This window comes from Chenopodium album, chromosome 26, assembly GCF_948465745.1.
Source record: "Chenopodium album chromosome 26, dcCheAlbu1.1, whole genome shotgun sequence".
NCBI lineage: Eukaryota > Viridiplantae > Streptophyta > Magnoliopsida > Caryophyllales > Amaranthaceae > Chenopodium > Chenopodium album.
Genome location: NC_137859.1, coordinates 452,896 through 470,030, shown reverse-complemented (window position 1 = coordinate 470,030; position 17,135 = coordinate 452,896). Strand labels below are relative to the sequence as shown.

At 33.2% G+C, this 17,135-nt stretch overlaps 3 protein-coding genes across 6 annotated transcripts; all 3 read left to right on the top strand.

The window, feature by feature from the left end:
- The first annotated feature begins 2,923 nt into the window (after positions 1-2,923).
- LOC145617594 (uncharacterized) lies at positions 2,924-4,951 on the top strand. Of its 4 annotated transcripts, none has more exons than XM_081672308.1 (5): positions 2,924-3,030; positions 3,273-3,622; positions 3,869-3,979; positions 4,433-4,513; positions 4,621-4,951. In XM_081672308.1, exons 2-5 carry the CDS (start codon positions 3,371-3,373, stop codon positions 4,693-4,695), a joined length of 519 nt encoding a protein of 172 aa, XP_081528434.1. In that variant the 5' UTR covers positions 2,924-3,030; positions 3,273-3,370; the 3' UTR covers positions 4,696-4,951. The 4 variants fall into 4 exon arrangements, with proteins under 4 accessions (XP_081528434.1, XP_081528432.1, XP_081528435.1 ...); XM_081672306.1 differs by having other exon boundaries at positions 4,433-4,522; XM_081672309.1 differs by having other exon boundaries at positions 2,929-3,030; positions 3,389-3,622; positions 4,433-4,522.
- A 1,211-nt stretch (positions 4,952-6,162) lies between these two features.
- Positions 6,163-11,746, top strand: LOC145617737 (tRNA dimethylallyltransferase 2-like). Its single transcript, XM_081672490.1, has 10 exons — positions 6,163-6,442; positions 6,526-6,605; positions 7,626-7,694; positions 8,255-8,327; positions 8,503-8,624; positions 9,133-9,207; positions 9,580-9,993; positions 10,581-10,656; positions 10,782-10,939; positions 11,307-11,746. Exons 1-10 carry the CDS (start codon positions 6,238-6,240, stop codon positions 11,472-11,474), a joined length of 1,440 nt encoding a protein of 479 aa, XP_081528616.1. The 5' UTR covers positions 6,163-6,237; the 3' UTR covers positions 11,475-11,746.
- A 3,228-nt stretch (positions 11,747-14,974) lies between these two features.
- Positions 14,975-15,673, top strand: LOC145618437 (dehydration-responsive element-binding protein 1F-like). Its single transcript, XM_081673207.1, has one exon. The coding sequence runs from the start codon at positions 14,975-14,977 to the stop codon at positions 15,671-15,673; it is 699 nt and encodes a 232-aa protein (XP_081529333.1).
- Positions 15,674-17,135: the final 1,462 nt, after the last annotated feature.

The following is a 17,135-nucleotide window of genomic DNA, read 5'->3' as shown; positions in this document are numbered from 1 at the left end:
GATGGAAGTAAGGTTTTGTTTCATACTTGGTATACTTGTTGCAAACTTTATGCATTGTACCAAATGAGGATCAAAGAACAATAAATATTCTTTGGCTGAGGGAGGTAAGTTGTAGTAACTTGTAAGGACACCACTGGCATACCAAGCTAATATCATTCGGCCATATTTCATCTCTTTTCCTTATTTTTCAATGTCATGGTATCAACTTTATGAACATGCCATGCCCAAGATTGCTACATTTACAATGTTGTTATGCTTGAAGCTTGATAAATCTACGAAAGTTGCTACTTTCTCCAATTCATAAGGCACCCTCCCATACTGTGAATAATGATTATTATGTTAATGATAGTTGTTAAATAACAATTGAACTAGATACGGAGTATATGATTCTATATCATACAATTCATGTTTGTCGTTTGATAGAGTTGTAGTCTTGTAGGTGTAGCTTAATTTTCGTTAAGTTTGCATTCTCAACTTCTCATCGCCTGGCTTTCTATACAAATCTTGAGCTTGTATTAAATGAACATTTCTTATCATAATCTAAAAGTAGTAAAAACAAGGTAAAGTGAATATTTTTTATTTATAAATCAAGTTTTGAGATGATTGATATCAATCTAATTAAAATACTACGAATACTATTATACGGAGTATGAGTTGTTGTACATATTTTCAAAATATAAAGCATATATCGCATGAATATAGATCTAGTGTACTACAGCCCGATGCAAATGCAAAGCCAGCATTAGCAACCAGCAATTGCAAACCAAAACAAAAATTGAGAAAAGTTCCAAAAAGGCAGAGACAGTTACTCTATGATTCTAACTACTCTGTCTCTTGCAATTCAGTGGCCTACCACTACTTTTTTTCAAAATAAAAGTCATGGCCACAAAGCACAACAAAAGCAAAGATAACATTAAAAAGTTGTTACTCAACAAATTTGTGCAAAAAGAACATGATTTAGAGCCTTAATTCAAAGTTTAAAATAACTACAGTACAATCAGAAACACCTGTCAATTGAATCTTTGTCATTTAAATTCAGGAATTTAAGATTTTGGATTCCTTAATAATTACTGATAATTTGCTGTCATCTTTGGGACAAAACAAATTATTGCCTCCTCTTTTTTTTTATGATCTCTTATATATCTCCACCCAATCAATGTCAAAACTTTTTTGAAAAACAGTTTAAGCTATGATAGAGAGCTAAGTATTTGTACACAAAAGGGGCTACATTTAATGATTACTTTGCATTATAAATCAGTGAATTTGAACATAGTATTACATTGGAAACTTTGAATTTCTAGCAGCAACAGATCCACTTGTAGCCTTGTAGGGGCTCTTTCTATTGTTTAGTTCTAATAATAAGGAGAGTTAGTTAGAAGAATGATGGATGATTTGGATAAGCTAAATAATATTACTAATCTTTCATGATTTGAAATATATATATACTCCTTTTATCTAAATCATTTGTTTTTCACATTATTAGTTCAAATTACACTATCAATGTGACTATTAATTCTGGACAACTGAGGAGCTACATAAAGTAAAAAAAGCCTTGCTTGATAGAATTTCAGCCAAGATAATTGCAGATTTAAAGTTATACAATGAAATAACTCTCTAAAAGGTCTAGGGAATTTCCCTTGAGTCAAAACGAAGAAAGTTTTCTCGGCCAAGACAAAGTAAGAACCTTTAAGTCTACGTTAGTTTTGATCACAACCATGAACCATGAGTTAAACCCTAGACACGAAGAGATATATTGCATAAGTATGCCATCATATAAAGTCACAAAAGTAACATATTAAAATCAACAGATCGACAAAGTAAGATTGTTCATATGAAATATAGAAAACAAGATTCACAACTCATGAAGCTAAGGTAGTTTCACATGTCAATATGTGACAGGCACAAGAAGCTGGAGAGCAATCATACCTGTAAAAGGCAAGGCAACTTCTCTCCTACCCTGTCTTGGTCCTTAAGGCTTTAAATAATTTTCCATTTTATGCCCTTTACCCTTTTTTGTTTGTTTGTTTAAATGTTTATAGTAACAGGATTGTATGTAGGTGACCCTTTACTGTCCAATCCTCAAGCAATCTTCTACTTCAAGCACCCCTCTTTCAAGATAACAGAAAGATTTACTGTCACTCTTTCATATACTACTATATGCTTTAATTTCTCTCATATATATATTATTGTTCTATATTCAATTTATAAGAAAAGGGCATGTCAGAAATAAATATGGTTGGACCTTATAAAATAATATTATACTGTATGAGCTCTTGGGTTTATGGGAAAAGGATAAGTTTCATATAAGAGTAGATTGTGTAGATGAGTTACAATGAGTCATTGTTTAGAGCGGACTAATTAAGTGTGAGTTGATGGATGTCGTTTAGATGGTCGAGATGGACTTAATATCGGACCTTAGTTATATTTTGATATACTTCACTGAATTGAGCTCAAGTGGCATTGGAGAATATTAACTCAACAAGGTTCCATCTTAAAACCAATTGGTAAAAGATAGAGTAGCCCATCAATCTTATGTGTTAGTTATTAGCGACTTCTCATCTATTTACTTAAATCAGTTCAACTTAAATTACCATCTCGGCATCTTGCATGTCTCGGGCTTTAGTATAGGACTGAGATTTCGTTCAATAGTTGCAAAATATTTCACAAGCATTTAATTATTGGCCTACAATTATGAATTTTTCTTTTAAAGGATAAAAGTAATGGAGTGTAAATACCAAAATTCATAAAAGTAAAATTTATGTACTAAAAAGTGTGGATAAAATGTACATTGGAACAAATTATGTTGTTAGATGAATTTGCCAATGTACCAACTTAAGAAAATAGCAATCCTACCAAAATGGTCCATGACCAACGTTTAGACCCATATATAGATATTAAGTGAGGTGTATTAAAACTTTACTACAACTCATTTACTTGGATCAATTTAAGAGATGATCTTTCTTTTTTGAAATAAGAATATAAAGGAAGTTTATTGGGACCTTCAGGCTACAAACTGTCCCTTAGGAAAAGGTCAGGAATTTCTTACTTTCACTACTTTCGTTTTTTTAAATCATATAGTAACAACATAGGCAGTTTAGTCATTTCATGTTAATTTCTATTATATTATATTATACATGATAACATGATACATTATAGTATACACTTTTAAAAAAGATATTTGTATATACTATAGTTTAATTTGATTTCATAAGTTGGTTCATTGCCTTAAAAGCCAAACTTGATGAGAATCCAATAAGCAAACTGTGTAACAGGAAAATAAAGAAAGAAGCTAAGCTAAGTGCTGTTATAAAACCAAAAAAAAGAGCTGCTATATATTTTGAAGATCAGGTGATTTGGTTTATTGGAAATAATGACAACACCAAAACAGATTTGGGAGCAGCAACAACAACAAGGAATGAAGACTAAGAATTCGGGTACTATGAGTTTCATGGGAAGTCCTAACATGGAAGACAAGGATGAAGAGATGTCGAAATCTGTGTTATCGGCTTTTCGAGCCAAGGAAGAAGAGATCGAGAAGAAGAAGATGGAGGTTAAGGAACGTGTTCAGGCTCATTTAGGCCGTGTTGAAGAGGAAACTAAGCGTCTAGCTGAGATTCGTGAGGTATATTTTATTTTTGGGTTTTTCTAAGCTATACCCTTAAGGTATTCGAGTTTCTAAGGTGTACCTATGCTTTTTCAAGTTTCTAAGCCGTGCCCTTTTTACCTCTTTAATTTAAGAGGGTTCGTTTCATTTAACTTTGAAATTAAATCATATTTTTTTGCTATAATAGTACCATGAATAATTAAATTTGTATGTGTCAAAAAAAAAAAAAAAATTAAATTTGTAAGGCTGTATATAAAATTATAGGAGCTTGAAGCATTAGAAGATCCAAAGAGGAAGGAAGTTGCATATGTTCGAAAGAGGATTGATACTATCAACAAAGAGCTAAGGCCTCTTGGATTTACATGCCAGAAGAAGGTATACTTCATTCTCACATCTTTCTTTCTTTCTTCTTTTTTTTTTTTTTTATAATTTTTTTTAATGATTAACATCGTTTAATGGATTTAAAATACTACTTTTGGGGTATTATTTAAAATATATAATATTCTAAAATTGCACATAATATTTAACGAAGATAGTAGTTAGTTGAATGGTCTTTGCTTTTTTTAGTATTTGCGAAGTAATCCACATTAAATATACGTTTGTCGTATGTTCGGTTTAAGGGTCAATCAAAAACAACCTCGACCTAAGATTAATTAGGTTCAACAACTTCTTTTGTCATCTCATCATAGGCGAGAGTATCTTTAGAGATTGTTGCGTAAAAGACTAGCTAGAAGTAGTGGTAGGTTTTGACTAGATTATTGTTTCAAGGAAAGTTTTATAGTAGTCCATCCTCTTTTTGGTATACTGATTTGAATTTGAATTTAATAGGAACGAGAATACAAAGAAGCTCTTGAATCCTTCAATGAGAAAAGCAAGGAAAAATCTCAACTTGTTGCCAAACTAATGGAGGTAACAAAAGTAATCACAACTTTCATCCATAATTGGTTTCAATATTTACTTAATCACAAATTTTAATAATTTATAAATAATTATATATGTGTGTTTATAATTTGCAGTTGGTGAGTGAAAGTGAGAATCTGAGGTTCAAGAAGCTGGAGGAGCTCAGCAAGCATATTGAATCGCTTCATTGATTTATTTTTATAATTCTAATTCAGTATCATTAACTACCTGATTATTAGCACTTTTTTATTATTTTTTATTTTGGCGTGGTTCACTAGAATTGATTTGTTTGATTTTGTGTATTTTAATATTTTTTGGGTTACAGAATTCATATTGTTAGCTGGACATTTTAGAGGACTTGCTCCATCTGGAAATTGTTGTGTTCAAATGTGAATAATATGTGTATTATACATCTATAATACTTGAGAAAGTTTTCAGATTTGTGTACAAATTTTGTGTACAAATTTTGTGTATTGTGACATGTTTGTGTTGTGTATTTGCTCTAGTTGATTAAGATCATTATGCTAAACAGAAATATAACACACTCCTCAATTATTTGTCGCGCTTTGTGTTTCACTTATCTCTATAGATCGATCAATATAATCAAGAATCTGTCTTTTAATTTAATCAAGAATCTGTCTTTTAATTTATTCAAATTGGGTACCATTGGAACAAGGCTATCTTTGTGTACTGTGTGTAAGGGCTAAACACTCATCTTGAAATGGCTAACAAGGGCTACAAGGCTATCTTTGTGTATTGTGTATTTGTGTGTAAGAAATAGTAAAAATGTATAAGTTACCGTTATTAAGAATGATTAAAATCATTGCATCAAAAAAAAAAAAAGAATGATGAATATCGTAGAGTAAATAGATTGTTTATATAAAAAATGTAATAAGTAAGATAAATTATATGCTAATTGCCCCGGCCCTAACAATTTGCCAAAGTATGTAATCATACTTCATACAACTATATACTACGTAGTATTTTCAATATACATTATGCCAATAATTAATGTTTGAATTATTCAATCAATTTCGGATAAATGACCAAATGAATGAACCACTAAGGCACAAAGGATACCCATGAAAAACCAAGTTGTATTTCGTCAATTCAATATGTAAATCACAAAATCACTAGTAGCTAAAGCAATATGCATGCCTTCATAAAGGCGTCCCACTATTAATTAATAGCGGCATAAAAATATTACTCCTTATAATGAAAGGAAACAATATATGTTTCTAGCAGCTCCGTGGAAGGTTTGTAACCAGTTCCATGACAAATTGATCACATAATACTATATGTCTATATATCCACTCTTTTCTTGTACATTTCAACAACTATATGTCTATATTGATGTATTTATTGAGAAGCAAATCAAACAACAAATTGAGCAGTTAATGACAATTACTTAATTTCAAATTATTTAAACAATATTTTGTCTAATAAATCTTTTCTATTTCTCATGATTATTTTGAATACTTTAATTATCCTCTCAGTTGATAATTAAATTACCCTCCGCCATTGTTAGGATTTAATTAGCACGATACCTTGTGAATAAATTTCCCTTTTTGACGAATAAAATTTAAAATTTAAAATTAAAATTAAAATTAAATCTCACCTAGACCCGAACCCAACCCATCCCTAAACAAACACAACAACTTGGTATGAAGGATCATCAATAACTAAACATTACTCCGTAATCCACATCAAACAATTTGGTGGATGCCGAAAAAATGGAGCTCCAAAACCCTAACAATGGCGGAGGAGAAACTAAACCCAAAATAGTGGTGATTATGGGTCCAACTGGGTCCGGAAAATCAAAATTAGCCATTGATTTAGCAACCCATTTCCCAGTTGAGATCATCAATGCTGATTCTATGCAAGTCTACCATAGCTTGGATGTTCTCACCAACAAAGTCACTCTCTCTGAGCAGAAAGGTAAAATCTTTCTCTTTCTCTCTCTAATTTCTCTCTCTAGTTTCTCTCTCTTGTTTTTCTGAATTTGGGGTTTTGTGTTGCAGGTGTGCCACACCATCTTCTGGGAACAATCAGCCCTAATGTGGAATTCACTGCAAAAGATTTCCGAGATGCTGCTATTCCTGTAAAATTTTGCACCTTTTTTGTTTGTTAATTTTTGTTGCTGCTAATTTGGGTCTGATTTGAATTCTGGTTTTATGAAATCTTTATCTGGCTAATAGTGATTAAGTATGCATTATTATTTATTATGCGTTAAGCTTCTAATTTAGAAAGGGTGATTTCCTGATGGTAATGGATAGTCACGTTGATAGTGTAATTTGAACTACCCCGGCCTGGCCTGAGGGAGTGGTTTGTTTCCCCTTTTTTGCCAGGCATTGTTGTTGAATTCATGTAATGAACAATTAGAAGACTAGTTGTTGATAAACATGCCAACATTTTTCCTCTTATAGTCTTATAGATGAAAATATGTCCATTTTGCTTCTGCTGTAAATAAGTAGACGCAGAGGCGTTTTAAACCTTTTTTTTCCTTCTTCTGTATGTGTTGGGAGCCTTAGGGCCATTTTGGGGGTAGGGTTCGAGGTGGGGGGAGGGTAACATCCCAGTATATGCTAGTCCACTTTGTCCATACTTGAACACACCTTAGGAAAATTTATTAAAGATCACCTATCCCTATTCCCAAGACTAGGCTTACCGAAGCATACTAAACCCCTCTCACTCAAAGCACTTACATTGAAAAGTGGAGTGTCTCATTGTTTTGGTGGAAGTATTTTATATAAATCAATCACTTTCCTTGTAATCTATTGATGTGGGACTTTGGTATTATAGATGTCAAGTGTCAAGAAGTCAAGAGAAAGGATGGGGTGAGGAACTGGGGGTGATTTTACTAATCTTTTCCTTTGACCTGCATCTGGTTTCTTATGTTGCAACTGTTTTATGTGATAAACTTCTGGGAAAAATTAGTTGTATATTTGCAATTTGTGATTGGAAGAAGTGTATTATGGAATTGCAGTTTTTTTTTTTTTTTTTGGTATGATTTCTTGCTGTCAATATTGTATTAGCATATAGATTTACTGTCATTCATCCATTATTATAGTACAGAAGCAATTTATGTTGCTATGTGTAACAACCTACATTGGATTTTCAGATCATCAAGGATATAATATCTCGCAATCATTTGCCCGTTATAGTTGGCGGCACTAACTTCTATATACAGGTATGATCTTGGGTTCATTTTGGCCTTATAAGCTTTCAAGCTATGTAGCTGTATTTTTTACATAAAATTTATTTGGGCAATTTTTTTTAATTATATATATCCTCATTCCTCAAGCATGGAGTATTATGTTTTCTTTGCATAAGCTCTCATTAATCTGATATCCTAGTTGACTGTACATTGGAGATAAAAAAAATGCTCTAATTCTATGCTTATTTCATTTTTTTTACTTGACACATTTAGACTTTTGACACTATGTTAAAACTCTTCTTTGACTATCTTTTGTGACTTGTAGTTATGATAAAATATAGTCATGTGAAATCTTGTTAGAATCGTCTCAATGAATATTTTCATAATACCCATTTTTAAAAAAAATAAATTTACATATTCATAACCAGTGATATTATTCGTTGAACTTGTGCGTTGGAAAATGTGATAAAAGAAACGTGTCAAATAAAATAAAGAATGGAGGAAGAATATATCTAGCCGTTTCATTCTGGTTCTTATGTACCTGTTATGGCCTATTGTACCTAATGATGCTACTTAATCTGTGTTGCATGCAGGCTCTTGTGAGTTCTTTCCTGCTTGATGATTCCGTTGAAGAAATAAGTGATTCTTGTTTAAGGGAGGATTCAGGTAAACATAAAGGTTATCATTTGATAGAAGAAAGTCTGCTTATCTTCTTATCTACACCTATTGTTTTCTTTTAAAAGCATATATCTTGAATCTTCATAGCAATTAAACACATTTCACAATAATTTGGATCTTCTTGTCACAGGCGATGATTGTAATCTAAACTGTTCTTTTGTAGATGTTGCTAATCTGCGAAAATGTGAACTTGTTGAGCAAGGCAGTTGTGATTACAGTTATGACCGCCTTAGAGACCTGGATCCTGTGGCAGCTAACAGAATTCATCCAAATGACCATCGAAAAGTAATATCATTAATCTCACGTTCTGTGTCCATCATTTTGAATTATTTGGAGTTAGGGAAGGGGGTTAAAGATATCGGTAACAATAAAGATATTTTGCTAAGATACCCCTTTGCAATGCTTCTGGAACATCTTTTTTTGCTAAGATACCCCTTGCAATGCTTCTGGAACATCATTTGAGTATTTGACTAATATTCAGTAATAAGATGATAATCTTAGAAATTTCTTGAAGTTGATCAATAAAGTGAATTTGATGCAGTTTAAGGCTGAAACTGAGTATAATACTGTTGGGCCATTGGCTCATGGCTGAAATGGATCAGAATATCGGCTGTGAACTGCATAATATATTTGGTGATTTAACTCAATATTCATCCCTAAAAAAATATAATTGGTTGAAATCATGCCTGCTGCCTATCAATCTTTTCTGTTAACAGTGCTTGACTTTTATGGTCTGATGTTTCTGCTGAATAACAATTATTGATTTGTGGTGAATTTGTCGTATATTTTGCAGATTAGGCATTATATAGAGTTGTTCACTCATTCTGAAATCCTCCCTAGCCAACTCTTTCAGGGAGAAATGACAGAGGTTTGTATTCTTTAAGATATGAAAGGACTGCTTTAGAATTGACTTTGTTATATTGGAACTTGGCTTGATTAGGTAGACTACAATCCATCTTGTATCCAATGCCTGTTTTTGCATGCTGTTCAGCCTTTTTTGACTGCTTGCTATAATTTTATAAGCAAATAGGGCCTGTACTGAGAAAACATTAGAAGATAGATTGCTAACTATATTTTAAAATGAAATTCTCTTTCATGGCATGGCATAGTTTTTATGCATCTTTTAGTGTAAGTTTCAGTTTTTGTGGTCAGCCAAGGAGCTGGAAGAGTGAGTTGTGTTAGTAAACTCAAATCTTGGATCTATTGCTTAAAAATTGCTTCACTTTTATGTGGCAGACAGAAATGGGGCCGTCTTGGTTGTAATTCAAGATACAACTGCTGTTTTGTTTGTGTTGACGCATCTCTTCCTGTACTAGACCGATTTGTGGACCAGAGAGTTGATCGGATGATTGGAGCTGGTTTGCTTAGTGAAGTTTATGACATTTACAACCTGAATACAGATTATACACGAGGTCTACGACAGGCTATCGGAGTAAGGGAATTTGAGGATTTTCTTTGTGCTAAAATTTCTGAAGTGAGCAAGGAGCGGAACAATTCTTTCCAGGATACAGATTCACCGAATTATACTGATATATCTCTCAAACAAGATTTGATGGAAGTTTCAAGTTCCTCTTCTGATACCCCAGATAGGCGCCTATTGGAAGAAGCCATTTCCAAACTAAAACAAAACACCAGAAGACTTGTTCGTCGGCAAGTAAGCTTTTTGTCTCCCGCCATTTTTTTTACTTTTCTATTTTTGTGATTGATGTGAACCCACAATTGCAAGTGTGCTATACTTGTGCACTTCAAAATTTCCGGGCTCACCATCGTTTTAAAAAGGAAGGGATGCTTTGATATTTTCACATAAACTCATTAATTTCCGTCCTCCACAAATGTCCTTATTTAGCTTCACATAGTCACTTTCACTTTACTGAGTCGGGGGAAAGACCTTACCAGGGATTGCTATGATGCACTCTTTGCCCCAATATAAAGTGTATATTCAGTTCTGACACATATTAAGCATAATCATGTTACAATTTACAATTTTTTTTTTTTCTCTTTACACAATTTGCCTCTATCAAAATTCAAAAGTATCAAATGCCCAGTGAATCAATCAATTAGTGTGGTATATTTGAGGATATGCATTATTACTTTAAAAACAAAAGTTAGTCTTCTTTTCCAGGAAAAGATAAGATTAACTTGTATGATTCTCTTTTCATGGATTCAATTTTCAGATCCTCGTAATCATGTACACTGTACAGTAAGGGATTTAATTGTTGGTCATTTTTGTTATTTTTGCAGAAGAGGAGGATAAATCGATTGCAGACATTATTTGGATGGAACATACATTTTGTTGATTCTACCGATTCTTTACTTGGTAATCCTTTTGGAGTTTTTCTGTTTCTGACGTTGATGGACAAATATTTCATCTTCAGAGTTCTGCTGGTCTGTTTAAATTGATTTTTTAATATTTTTTAAGTATATGAAACACTGATTTTTCAGGAAATTCAGAGGATACATGGATTTCCCAAGTGATTGAACCAGCTGCAGAAGTAATAAGCTCTTTCCTCAATTCTGATGTGACCTCAGCTTCAGATGATATTGACCACTTCGTACAAAAACTCAATGAGAGAGATCTATGGACTCAGTACACGTGCAAGGTACAATTAACCTTGTATAGATATTACACTTGTGATGAAGCTACTATCTTTGATGCACAGAAACTCTTGAGGATTGTGTTTCTGTTCTCAGTTCTCACCCCATAAATTTTTATAAAAAAAGTAATTTCATAAATTAGCCCTAATTCCTTTCTTGATGTATGTTTTTGTTGATAATAATGAAAAATTTTAGGTTTCTGGACAGAAGTATTGATACATCATTTTTGCTTTTGCATTTTCACATTTCATAGTTATTTGAAAATTGCATTTTCTTGTTTCCTTGCTTTTGCTTTTCTATTTCCATGTCTGCATGATAGGTGGCTAATTTCATAGAATATGACGTATTTTCTCTCTTGCTCCATTTTTGTAGGCATGTGACAAGATCCTTCGTGGTGCACATGAGTGGGAACAACATAATCAAGGGCGTGGACATAGGAAACGGATGGCAAATCTAAAGAAGCGTCAAGGTTCTTTCTTTACCGTCTCTTTACAGCTTCCGGGGGGTGACTGTGTAAGTTCAGATGCATCACAAGTGTAATGACGCTAAAACCATACTTTGTTGTCTTTCTTAAATTTTTATTTTGGAGATTGGGGTGTGGTCTGTGTGGAAAGGAGCTGTTTGTGAGAGGTGGTCTTTGATGTTGTCTAAGTTAATATGTGATTCTTACATGAATCCCTTGTTCTTCTTGTGTATTATAGAGTGCTGAATACATCAGGAGGGAGTAGTCATTTATGTGTAGCTGTTGCTCATGTTATGTATGTTGCATACGCACTAGTTACACATTTACACCTATTCTTGTATAAGACTCATTTGCATTGATATTACAAATTTGGGTTTTAACTTGCGTGTTGCACTAGAAGTATCTCATATTGATCTCCCGAGCCTCATGCTTGCCTAGTTGCCTTAGTTGCCCGTATAAGGTACAGTTGGTCATCTAAGTAGTGACTGCTTGATTGATTTTTTTTCTTCATGTTACTAGTCGCAATGTTAAGTATTACATACTTATTTGGCTAGTGTTAGAATTTTTTGCAAGTATTACATACTTATTTGGCTAGTGTTAGAATTTTTTGAAGGAGGCCAATGGTAAGGCAGATCCTGTGTAAATAAAATCAGTACGTGTACTTAGGGTGAGTGTTGGGGCAAGGATGTAGATGATCCTTCAGACGACCAAATGCCTTTTCAAATGACACATTCTGGGAAATTTTCTCAAAATGAAGCAGATGGATTTAAAATCATAAGAGACCTATCAATATGTTTATTTAGTCTCGTGAATGAGGTTGGTTTAGTTATGTTGGTATTTTAGAATTAAGTATGTTGCATTGGAAGTGAAAAAACAATAAAAGACACAAAATGAAGGTTGGTTTAGTTATGTGGCTATTTCAAAATTAAGTTGTTTACATTACCAACTTGGCATCTCAAGGTTTTATTAAGATGTCGGGAAACCGTCATCTTCATTGCTTATGATACCATTAGAATGGAGTTTTGAATAGTGTAGTCTTAAATTGTTAATGGAAAGCTAGTTGAAGATATAAAATGGTACAAACAAACCTCATGTAAGTTGTTAACAATTTTAACAATGCATCCATTTTTTTTAATTGAATTGAGGAAGCTAATGGGCGGTGATATTAAGTTGTCAAGCTAGTCAACGATGGTATCTTAAATGACTATGAATTGCATAAAACATTGTTTAAAATAAAATGTTTTTGTTATTCTTGCCAAGTCTTATCAACAACTATTTATACATAAAAACTCGTTTAGGTTTTTGGAATAAAAGTCTCTATCACATGATTCACATCCAACTTAAAAAGCTACTTGTATTTGAGGTTGGATAAAAAAAATTATTATTTCGTGCATCACGTCTCACGAGTTCACCATACCAATTATCACCACATACTTTTAGAGTGGTATAACTGGTATTTAGTTATTTACCATAAATAGCTTTTGTTGTTGTGGTAAGATATATTTGTAACTCTTGTAATCCTCGAACATGATTTACGAAGTGTGAACCATCATAAATCTGTTTCCAACCTGTCACAAGCCCCGATATTCTGTCTATGAGCAATCTAGCTCAACCTGCAACACTGCTCGATTAAAGCTTGTGACTCCTTTTTTTAGTCCAAGCAGACGAATCCTACTATCCTAGCCCAACTTGGATCTAGGATAGTAGGATTCGTCTGCTTGGACTAAAAAAAAAATATTGTAATTATTATAAAATTAAGGAGAAAGATTAACTTATATATATATATATTTTTGAAACATAAACTTATATCTTTCAGTCTTTTGTGCAGTTGGTCATAAACTGTAGCCCCTTTAACTTTGATGAAATAACCCTGATAACATTAACCAAGTAACCCCTAATATACTAACGAAATAACTCCCATGATGACAAATCATACGGTGTAACTAACCACATATAAAGATTTATGTATCTTCTCGATCACTTACTTTAGACGAGGTATAATTATGACCTTTTTTATTTTTAATGATGAAACTACTTCATCATTCAGTGGGGATTGGGGGACCAATTTATTTTCACAACTTTGTTGTATACTACGAGTCAAATTATAGGTCTTATGGTCATGACTTTGATACCAATCATAGCATGTTATTATTCCTGTACAAGCCTAAGCTGCACCCATCGGGAGGATAGGGTCCATTTCAGATGATTAAAGAAATTATGTACTCCCTCCGTCCCCAAATGATAGTCCCTTATGGGCAAAAATCACGGGAATTAAGAAACTTAAATAAAAGTATTAAAATTACATTGGAAATATAAATTTACATTGGGTATGTAAAATAGTAGAGAGAGAAAGTAATAAAAGTACATTGAAAAACAAAATTTACATTGAAAAGTTAAATTTGCACAAATATTGTTGCAATTGGAGAGAATTTTGATAAAAAAATTGATATTAATGGTACTTGAAAAAAGCAAATGGGACTATCAATTTGGGACTAAAAATATGCCATAAGGGACTATCATTTGGGGACGTAGGGAGTATAAAAATAAAATCATACCTCTGCTACTCCAAAAAAGTGTATCATTTTATTACTTTTGATTTATTCAATATATATACTAACTTTGACAACGTGTTGATATAGTAATAAATGTATTTAATTTTTTTTATCATGAATGTTACTGTATATTCGTGGTTTTTTTTTTTTTTTAATTTTTTTAAAGATGCATATAAATATAAATATTGTATATCAGTAGTTAAAATTGTATATTGATAAATGCGACATATAAAAAAATACTCCCTCCGTGTTTTAATAAGTGTTACACTTACCAAATGCGGCCGTGTTTTAATAAGTGTTACACTTCCTTTTTGACAAAAACTACATTTTAATATTATATATCTCTCTACTTCCTTCCTATCATATTTATCACTTTTCAATAAACTATTAACCTTATTCTTCTTTTATAATTATTTAATACTCCAAGCACCCTACTCACTTCTTATTATTAATTTGCCTAAAACCGATTAAATTGTAACACTTATTAAAACACGAAGGGAGTACTTTTATTTTAAACAGGGGTATGACATAGACGATAAGTCCATTGGTTTTTTGATTTAAATAATCATCTAATTTCTTATCAATCTAAAACACTATGTAACATATTCGCATGTGATATTTTATGAGACTAGAGCTTCAACAACAATTTACAATTATACTAGCACTAGAGAACTTTAGTTTCTATAGCGGGGGACAAAAATCAAAGCAAACAAACGGCGTCAATAATTTGGTGGCCTACAACATCAATCTTCAGCTATTTCTATCTTTTCGCCTTAACAATACCGTCCTTCATGTCCCGCCGTTATCTATTTAGCACGTTGTTTTTTTTTATTTTATTTTGGTGCCCCACAATCCCATTTTTTTCACGTGCTCCATAACATTCTTTATTTCGTCACGTGTGATGTGTGACGTGCCAAATCATACATGCTACCTAAATTAAAATCATACATATATTTCCATTTTTTTGACCCATGAAGTAGTTCCATAACCCAATATCATCCTCACATTTCAAACCTAGCTAAGCTATGAACCCACAAATATCATCCCAAGTACCATACTCACCTCCATCAAGTGGTGGTGGCGAGTCCGATGATACAACATCCTCGGACTCGCCTAGTATCCAATCAGCTCCACCACTCGGTACTTTACTGAGTGGTGAAGCTGCATGTCCTTCCCATAAGCGGAAGACAGGAAGGAAAAAATTCAAAGAGACGCGCCACCCTATTTTTCGTGGGGTTCGCAAGAGAGATGGAGGAAAATGGGTGTGTGAAGTACGTGAGCCTACCAAGAAAAGTAGGATATGGTTAGGGACTTACCCTACGGCAGAACTTGCAGCTAGGGCACACGACGTTGCAGCCCTAGCTCTAAGAGGTGACAAAGCTGCTCTCAACTTCCCTGACTCGGCTTGGCTTGTTCCTCGAGCTAAGTCTAGCTCAGCTCGGGACATTAGGCTTGCGGCTTTACAAGCCACTAGGTCTGATCTTGGATCTTCCTCACCTTCTGAAGGTAATAAGAGTGAAGAAATGGGAGAAAGTTCAATGAACTTTGATTCCGAAGAGTCATTGTTTATCGATGAAGAAGCAATATTTAATATGCCGGCTTTCATTGATAGCATGGCTGCCGGTATGCTTCTTACACCGCCTTCTTTAAAAAGAGGGGTGAATTGGGATGAAATGGATGAAGGTGGGACTAATTGTCATATAGATTTAAACTTGTGGCAATAAAGCTAGATTAGAAAATTGTGTATAACATCATCATTTTAGGGCAATATAATGTGAGAATGTAAGCGTATGCTAGATTGGTGAAAAGCTAGCTATGTACTACTCAAAGTTGAGGCATATGTAATGCCTTTAGCTACCCAATCTCCGATGCTTTAGTATGCCGTGATCAAGTGGTTCCATCGCCTTCTTTAATTCATTATAGTTTTAGATTGATCAAATCATGATCATAATATTTGTCGAAATATGTCTTTTCATATTAATAATATTGTCACAACATGATGAATTGTAAGCATGAATATGGTGGACCAAATTAATAACATCAGTTCCCAACAGGCTGGAAGATTGAGTAATGAAGCTACTGTCATTTTTTCCCTATAGCCAGATGACCTCCACCACTCAACTTAGAAGGTGAATGATTGTTGCAAGAAATTTGTTGAGATGTACTAGGTTTTACTCAAGGAATCGAATCTCATCTACATCACTGTCTTTATGGTTCTTTTACACCAGGGGAGGGGGAGTGGTTTCAACTACATCACTTAAAAAGAACTGTAGCCCTAAATGAAACAATTGGAGGGTTACTGAGACAAGAGAAAAGGAGTGACCTATACACATATACAGGCTTATCATGTTAAAAAAAATAAAAAAATAAAAAAAAAATTCAATAATGTTTTATTATTTATCAGGAAGTTGAAAACTTTTGTAAGTTTGTATTGAAAATTGTAGCTTAATGAAGTTGTATACCAGGACCACAGTATGTAACCCATCAAGTGAATGAAATAATAAAGTGATTTCCATTAGACTGTAGTGCATGAATTAATTGTTGATGTTGTTCAGATATATATCTGGTCGTTGTCTTAAATTGTTGCTACTCAGCTCGTATTATGTATAGGATGGACCATCTAGCTTCTTCTGTGGTACCGTGCTACCGGGCTTCTTTAAGCCCATTTTATGCTCACCAATATCTTCCCACATACTTTAATTCATTTCTAATTTCCCATTACTTTACTTAGGGTCTGTTCTCATTGACTGAACTCATCTAAACTGAACTGAACTAAACTGAACTGAACTGAGCTGAACTGAACCGAATATTTTATAAGAGAAGGAAATTAGGAGCTGAACTGAACTGAATTTCAACGTATGAGAATAGGCCCTTATTCATTCAATAATAAGTCTTTATGTCTTTTGAAGATTATACTTTGAATTCTTCCTGTATTCACATAATTACATAACTTTATTGGGATTTTCATGAAAGATTATTAGAATGGACCAAAGCACAGTTTATAATCTACTCTCTCCGTCCTTTATTTACTAGTTGATAGTTAACATATACGCCACTAAGGCAGGAGTACCATTTTTATATACGTACTTCGTATACATAGTAGTCAAAGTGGATTTCCGGCTATTCAAAGTACTGTTGAACTGAAATTATCTCAGATTTTTCTCTAAAGGGTGCTCTGATAGACGT